Below are 8,419 nucleotides of genomic sequence, written 5' to 3'. Positions count from 1 at the left end.
GGTCAAATTTAAACATATTGTTATAAAGTTCGAACTGGATATTAAATAAAAAAATGTGAAATAGCAAAAATAAATTTTGTATAATTATATATCTGCAATCAAACCATAGTTTCCGAAATTAATCAACTAGATTAAATATTGAGTACTAAATTTTGGTGATTTTGATACTATTCCATTAAAAATGTTTTTTTATTAATAAAGAGTGTATAGTAGATCCTCGATAAATAAATATTCGACAAACGAATAATCTTGTCAAATGAATATTTATTTCGATCTTAATATAAATAAAGACAATATATTTTTAATTTCGATAAATAAATAATTTCGATTAATAAATAAAATATTTCTATAATATGTCTCGTAAATGAAGATGAATAGGGTTACATGGCATATAAAGATTTAAGGCATTAAAAAAGACGTTCTAAATACTAATTTATGTTTTAGAAAATTATTACTATTTTTATCATGTAAAAGGCAACCACGGATGACACTCTAGAATGACAGTTGACTCAAGTCCTGAAATAGGACACATAATAATAATCTAAAGAAAAGGAAGAATAATAAAAGAACAAGAAAAAGGATATATGATGGAGCTTTTACGGTAGCCAGAAATAGTGTCTTAGATATTTTCAAGTATAGTTTTCGAAGTTCATGCTTGCAGTAGCTGAAACTAGTTAGTTATCCTGTTTGTCCTTGAGGTTTGTTTTCTTTTTGTCTTTTTAGACTATCTGTACCTTTTAAACTGTTTATCTTCAGTTCCCAGTGTGGCTCTCTGCATCTTGATTTCATGCAGTTTTTCTTATCAGAGTTTTGTTAATTTGTCTGTTTCTTGTTTTTTTGCCTCAACTATATATAGAAATAGAATGCTCTCTTTTCTTTATCTTTATCTTATTAAACTGATACGAGCGTATTTAATCTGTTAAAAGAATTAATGGATTGACGGATTTTATTAAATAAACGCCATAAAGTAAATTGATGAGTGATTGATGGTCACCGATCGGTGGGTGCTCAAAAAGTGAGTACAATTTATCTACTGTAAAATTTGTGAAAACAATGAGCAGCGAGTAGTATTTGATATAGGTTTACAAATAGGTGGAGTTCTGTTGTAGTTTATATTTTGATGAATATAATGATGATGAGTGGTAGAAATCGAACTTATGAACACTTGCCTGCAAAACTTGATATCTAATTGGTTTTCAATCAAGACCTTTGTAAGAACAGTTCACTGTAGGCTTAAGAAACTAATAATTGGTGAGGGTGTTTTTCACTCATGAATGAAAATTCAACACAGCCAAACACACCCTTTGGTAATTAGTAATTACTAGTCATGTAAGCTGCAGGAGCAGGTTTTCTGGACTACTGGAATCTGATATGAGTTGATTGATTCAGGATACAAGTAAAAATGACCGAAGTAAATTCTAATCCAGAAATTGAAGGACACCACCATCTTTCTATTGAAATGCCTCAACAGTCTCAACTGCGGCCGAGGTCGAGGCTACGGAAGCCTTCTTCATTTTACCTCTCAGGTTAGCTTTTTATTGTTTCTTGCACTATGTTGACATACATACAAGCAAAGCACTTGTACTCCTCTCTCTGATTAATATCAGTTTGTCAGATACAGGTAGAATGCTAACTTAAAAGAAATTACTGAAATAGGTGCATGTTTGATACTCATCAGTTTTAATTGGACTAATAATAGTTATTTTAAGTTCTGTTTCAAACTGATAAATTAATTTGAACTCCTAAATTAATTTCCCAGCATGCACTTTAAAAAATGAATCCATTTAAAATATGTAATTCCATATTTTTGCAGTTATAATTTCTAATAAATAGGTCATGTAGGATAATCTCCGCTGTCTTTCAATGTTTCTATATTTGGGAACAAAATTATCAAGCACACTCTTAGCATCTAAGTTCTGGAACATGGTGTTATGTGCTTAGGTTTTAGTTGATGATATTTATGCAGAGGAACAAAGAGATAATTACTTAAAAATATGTGTACCTCTGTATAATTCTGCTCTTGATGGTGACTGGCATGCTGCTGAAGAAATTATAAAAGATTGCCCGGAGGTGATAAACATGAGCATTACAAAGAAGGAAGATACTCTTCTTCATGTTGTATCATCTACAAAACACACTCACTTTGCTCAAAAGGTTGTGAACAAGATGACAGTTGAGGACTTGGAACTTAAAAACAAAAACGGGGAAACAGCTCTCTGTGTAGCTGTTGCTTCAACTGTTAAAATGGTTGACATTTTGCTGCAAAAAAATTACGGCCTTCTAGAGATACGTAAAAGAGGCGGTTTACCAATTTTGTGTGCCATTTGGTGTGGAGACAAAGACATGGTGGCACATATCTATTCCAAGATTAATCTGGCAGAAACAAAATGGACTCAATCAGATCAAAAACGTATTCTGAACTCTTGCCTTGCTTTGGGCCTATTTGGTAAGCTTCAAAATTTCTCTTGCTAGCAAGACACTAGTTAGAAGTTGCTATCTTAGTCTTTGTAAATATTTATACATTTAAATTTGTTGTGTTATTTCTTCTGTGTCTAGGGGTGCATGGCAAGGCTATACTTGCATGTCACTAATCCTATTTCCTTGTACAAAAACTTTTTTCACGTGTCGATTGGAACTGACAGATTGTTTTCCTGTTTATAACTTAAATTTTTAATTCATAATCTCATTGATTCAGAATTAAATTTTGCAGATATTGCACTAAAGATATTAATCCACTACAAGAAAGAAGGAATTCTGAAAGTAGATACTCGTGTGCTAAGGTATCTGGCTTATGATCCTTCCGCATTTGATGGAACTGTGAAACCTTTTATCAGAAGAATAATAGATGCAGGTTAGTTTTCGACTGGTCTATGTGTTAATTGTTAGCTGTGATGTCCATGGGCGACGTGATAGCCTTCAGTGGTATTATAAATACTTTTAAAAAAAGAAGTCAGCAAATGATAATTGAGCTAAAACGAATTTGTTTTTTGCTCTTCACATATAACTTGTTATGCGAGCCAATGATGGTCCATGACTTGTGCAGTGGGGAAACAAAGCACATTTTCCTGAAGATTGCATTAAAATTTCAGCTTTTACTTCTTCTCCCATCTGTATCTTTAAACTGAAGATAAACATCAGTTTCAGTACTCCCTGGACCAATACGAGGACCCACTGACAACTCTAAAGCAGCTGAAATAGTCAGGATAATGTGGAGAGAAATTATTAAGCAGAAGCATGAAGACATATTAAAACAAATTGCTGGAGATCCAAATCGGACGATAGTGGAAGGGATTCTATTTACAGCTGCTAGATTTGGCAACTATAAATTTATAACTGAGATCCTTAGATTGTATCCTGACATTACATGGGACAAAGATGACAATAAACACACAATATTTCACGTTGCAGTTATGAATCGCCATGAGAATGTGTACAGTTTACTATATGGGTTTGGCTCAAAGAAGTTGGACATAACAGATAACGATGGAAATAATATTTTACATTTAGCTGCCATAAAACCTAGTCAAAGTCGACTTAATATCGTTTCTGGAGCAGCTCTTCAAATGCAAAGGGAACTACTGTGGTTTAAGGTACATTTTCCTTGATTATCAGAATTAAAATTTTGAACACTCATCTTGCTTTCCAACAACCATGTGTAGTGTAATTGAGCACTGTACATGATGTTTGATTACATAAACTAAATTAATTTATGAAGGTAGATGTTCAAATAAGAACCCTGTTTAAATTTAAAGTGAAGTGATTTAGTTGAGCTTAAAGCACATTTTCTATACACAAAAAGTACTTGCCAGTGTTGGCTTTCATTTGACCAACAGAAATTCTCCGTGGTGGTTTTTTTTTGCTGATTTTACTTTGATTGTTGTTTGTATCAAAGTTTATTGGTTGTGCTGGTAGAAATGGATGCATAAGTTCTCTGTCAAGAATATTATTCTGCTGCATTATTTCATTACGTCAAAGTGTGTGTCCCTTCTGGGACTCAACAAATATACTTATGAATTTTTTCTATAAATACTGGCTGCCGCGGTATAACTTAAAATTTCGTGACAGGAGGTGAAAACCATGTTAAATTCAGTTGATAGAAGAAAGAAAAACAATGAAGGGAAAAGCCCCCAACAGTTATTCACTGACGAGCACGCAAAGTTAATGGAAAAAGGAGAAAGTTGGATGAAGCAAACAGCAGCTCAGTGCATGGTTGTTGCTGCCCTTATTGCCACTATTACATTTGCAGCTGCTTTCGCTTTACCTGGTGGTAACAAAGAGGATTCCGGACATCCAATATTCATGAAGAAGAGCGCCTTCATCACGTTTGTGGTAACAGACGCCATATCATTATGCACCTCTTCAACTTCCATACTTGTGTTCCTGGCAATTCTCACCTCTCGTTATACAGAATACGATTTCCTGGCATCCTTACCTGTAAAGTTGATGGTTGGACTCTTAACACTATTCATCTCAATTGCTACCATGATGATTGCTTTCAGCGCGAGTTTCTTTCTACTTTACGCATATAGCATGAAATGGATTCCTATACTAGTTACTACACTAGCTGGTTTGCCTGTTATTATATTTGCTTGGCTTCATTATCGTCTATTTTTCGACGTGATTCATACAACATTCAGTGCCAGGTATCTGTTTAGGCCTAAGAAACGCTTACTTGGCTAACAAATTCATGTTGCATCCTTGATGCCTGAAAAATTTGTTCAATAGGATTACTCTGTTCCTCTTGAAATGTACTTTTATATCTTTTATTATAAGCTAATTTACTTTCATATCTCTTCCACAGTAACTATGTCAAGTTAATACCGGAAATTGTGAAGTTAGTGTGAACTTCCTTTATACTCCCTCCGTCCCGTCATTTGTATACAAATGATTTGGGCACCAAGAACAAGACATAATAGTAAAATAATGTTACTTTTGGAAATTTTGGTAAGATAGTGGGACCAGAGAGAAAGAGTGAGAAATAAAAATTATAATTTAGTGAGAAGAAACTATAAAGTTGGGTAAAGGGGTGGAACAATCAATATTTAATAAATAAAGTGAGTGTAATGGGAGTAAGTAGTGGATGTAGTTGATTTTTTTATTATTAAAATAGTAACTACCGTGCTATGCCGCGGAAACAAATTCATTAATTTTTATTATTAAAATTATAAAATTTTAACGAAATTATTAAATAAAATGTAATTTGAAGAGATATATGAGCGTGCATATATAATAAAATGGACTGTATTGGTAATAAAAATAATAAAATATAATGAACATTTATGAAATTAATAATTTTAAATACTAAGCAATTCATTCATAAAAGTTGAAAAGTACATTAAAATTCCTTTATTTTCAAATAAAACCAACACCTTAATACTCTAAAGAACATCTAGTCTTATAAATAAAATTCCACTATTAATATTTCCGACTTCAAGATATCAAATGTCCAAAAATTTTATTTGTTGAATTTATGCCTCCTTATTCACCTACAAATTTGCTCCAATTAAAAGTTCAAAAAAATAAATTGTAGAACAAATATATAACTATATAATATGAGATTTGAATTACTTTTTTTATTATGTGCACTTTCAACAACTTTGAGGCAATAAAGACGAGCTTCCATCTACCAAATTTAGTGACCGGGAACTTGTTAGTTTTTTCCCCTAAAACAAAAAATTTATATTATATGACATAATAATTGAGTTATTTAAATTTAACACAAATATAATATATACATATATATATTCTATCTTATTATACCTGGTATATTAATTCAATTACATTATTCACAATTTTAGATGTCAATTTCCTAATCTCATAATAAAAAAATATCACTTGAATGACCTTAAATGTTTAATAAATGATTGCAAGAGATTTATTTATTTAATAAATAAGAGAAGAGTCTTAAAATAATTTTTCTTGATAAAGTAATAACATATATTACCTTCTATCAGGGATTGATACAATTCTATAGCATCCTTGGCAATTAAACTAATTATTAATGTTAATCATTATTAAAATAATTATTAATTATTGTGTGTCTGGGACTGTGAACTATTTTGATTCTTCTCCTCCCCTGTGTGTTGGAGTCTATATTGTCTGATTATTCCTTTCATTAATGGAATTTGCTTTCAAAAAAAATGTGTACTGCTTAATTTTTTCACATAAATACAACTTAATATATGATAACCTTGATGATCATTGAGACTTGGACCATCCATTGATGGAGATGAAAGCTGATTTTGTAATACTCTTCTCAAGTGTCATGGCAAAACAGTTTAAAAATTTTGGGAGTGAAATCTCTCTGCACATGTGTATTTATATAGAAATCTTAGGCTAATAAAACTTATCTTTTTGTTTGAATTTTGAAATTTGAAATAATGTTAAGAGATATTTATGTCTCTATCCCAAAAATATTAGTAATAATTTTTAAATGTATATTATAAAAAAGAATTTCATAGTTGCTTATATTTTTAAAATTTTATGTATTATGTACATATGTGGCGACAATTTAATTAGAACTATATTATACATATCTCGAGAATTACATAACAAAGTTATTCAAAAATATTACTCCCTCCCTCCCAACCATTTTTTTACACTTTTTTTTTTGGGATTCCCTTCCAATTAAATTTTCCAAAAGTAGTAAAGTTTTTATAATACTTACCTCTACTATACCCACTTTATATATAAAATATTAATCGGTCCACCACTTTACTCACTTTTTAAACTTTTCACCACTATTTTATCCCAAACCAAATGTAACCAAATGGTTGGGATGGAGGGAGTATAAATTTGAATCAAATTGAGTAGTAAATATTAGACTACATAACTCTCATAACTAAGTGTAGGGTAGAGAATCATCTTATAAATGTACATATATATAAATATGTATATATAATACATATAATTTTAGGTTTTATACTTTTTTTAATAGTCAAATGTAATTTTGCATTTTATATTTTTAATATTAAAATGTAATTATAATATAAGTTTAAAATTTTAAATTTTTAATTTTTTTCAAATTATGATGAGATTATTATATAATAGTTTTTGGTAATTTTTATTTTTCATGATATATAGTTACAGATTTTAAATGTTAACTTCAAAATATGAGGTTGCAATTTACAATTTTTTAATTTTTTTCATGATATATAGTTACAGATTTTAAATGTTATGTTCAAAATGTGAAATTGCAAAAATTTGTTTGATATAAAAATCATTGAAAATTAACAGAATAGTTCAAATTGATGTTGTAGTAGACTAAAAGTTATTCAAAATTATTATATAATAGAAGTAATGGTTTTTGAATATTAAAATGTTAATATTATATATTAGCTCTAAATTTTATGTTGTCTGAAATAAAACTTCATTACTTATCTTTACTTTTTTTAATTTAAATTTATAATTTAATAGCAGAAACTCAACATTTATATGAGAGGATTTTTTAAAAAATTAACTTCAAAATATGAAGTTACAAAATATTTTTTTGGTAGTTTAGACCGGTGTAGTAGTAGACTACGTGATTACTTAAAATTAAACCTGAGTGTTCCACATTTACTGTTTTCTGATTGGTTGGAATTCTTTATCTTCTGATTGGCTACAAAAACTCAACGTTTATATGCGAGGATACAAGGCCAAGAGGGTACAGAAATGAGATAAACAATTAGAAGGTCAACTACTTGAAGCTTGGAAAGTGGAACAAGCATATCGTGAATGACATGCATCTCATGGTAATAGTAGCCTTCACCAAAGAGACCTTGGGTGGCATCAAACAACCAAGGGTATACCTAAACCACCATTGATCCCCAAATGGAAGGGATGAGCTTTCCCTCCCAATACAAACATCTCGTGTGCTTGTGGTAGTATTCCTTGGTCAGGATGTACTCTACAAACTCATCTTTCTTCAGTGCTGTCTCTGCATACTGGTAGAATCACAGATTAAACAACCAACCAACTTCATTAATCTTATTGCCCTTCTTTTTAGCCTCTTCCTTTGAAGCATATCTTACTGTAAATTTATTAATTAAATAGGAAGCACATGACAAGAAATAGCTGTACTTGACATCGATAAAAACTGGCAGGTGGTGCAGATAAGGTGCCTGTACCAATTAGTATCATCGTCTGAAACAGAGATAGGAGTATTCTCAGAAAAGCTTATGGAATCCACAGTGATATGCATTAAGAAGTCAAGCAAAATCAATTAGGGACCGGAAGTAAGATACATCCAAGTAAATCTTAATCCCACGACTAAGTGAAGCATTAATAGGAAGAATTAGTCGGATATATTTTGATGTTATGCTATGTAAAATGGTGTTCATTATGAATTCTTACAAAAATGATATAACCTTCAGAAATGATGTAAACAATTACATGTTCAACTACTTCAAGCTGTCATCTTATATTGTTCGCAAAAAGA

General features: G+C 30.7%; 1 protein-coding gene across 3 annotated transcripts; it reads left to right on the top strand.

Annotated features, from left to right (window-relative positions):
* Positions 1–547: 547 nt before the first annotated feature.
* LOC141693779 (uncharacterized) lies at positions 548–4,785 on the top strand. 3 transcript variants are annotated; one of them, XM_074498940.1, is made up of 6 exons: positions 548–698; positions 1,390–1,526; positions 2,048–2,446; positions 2,711–2,851; positions 3,139–3,590; positions 4,066–4,785. In XM_074498940.1, the coding sequence occupies exons 2-6, from the start codon at positions 1,403–1,405 to the stop codon at positions 4,678–4,680; spliced, it is 1,731 nt and encodes a 576-aa protein (XP_074355041.1). In that variant the 5' UTR covers positions 548–698; positions 1,390–1,402; the 3' UTR covers positions 4,681–4,785. The 3 variants fall into 3 exon arrangements, with proteins under 3 accessions (XP_074355041.1, XP_074355040.1, XP_074355039.1); XM_074498939.1 differs by having other exon boundaries at positions 1,967–2,446; positions 3,145–3,590; XM_074498938.1 differs by having other exon boundaries at positions 1,967–2,446.
* Positions 4,786–8,419: the final 3,634 nt, after the last annotated feature.

The sequence above is a fragment of the Apium graveolens genome, chromosome 10, assembly GCF_009905375.1.
Source record: "Apium graveolens cultivar Ventura chromosome 10, ASM990537v1, whole genome shotgun sequence".
NCBI classification, from domain to species: Eukaryota; Viridiplantae; Streptophyta; class Magnoliopsida; order Apiales; family Apiaceae; genus Apium; species Apium graveolens.
Note: the sequence above shows the minus strand (reverse complement) of the source record. Positions and strands in the feature narration are given on the sequence as shown.

Coding starts and splice junctions, on each gene's coding strand:
- LOC141693779 (XM_074498938.1), top strand. CDS start 1,403: ATGACCGAAGTAAATTCTAATCCAGAAATTGAAGGACACCACCATCTT. Junction 1,527..1,966: donor TTCTTCATTTTACCTCTCAG/GTTAGCTTTTTA, acceptor ATATTTATGCAG/AGGAACAAAGAGATAATTAC. Junction 3,591..4,065: donor GGGAACTACTGTGGTTTAAG/GTACATTTTCCT, acceptor ATTTCGTGACAG/GAGGTGAAAACCATGTTAAA.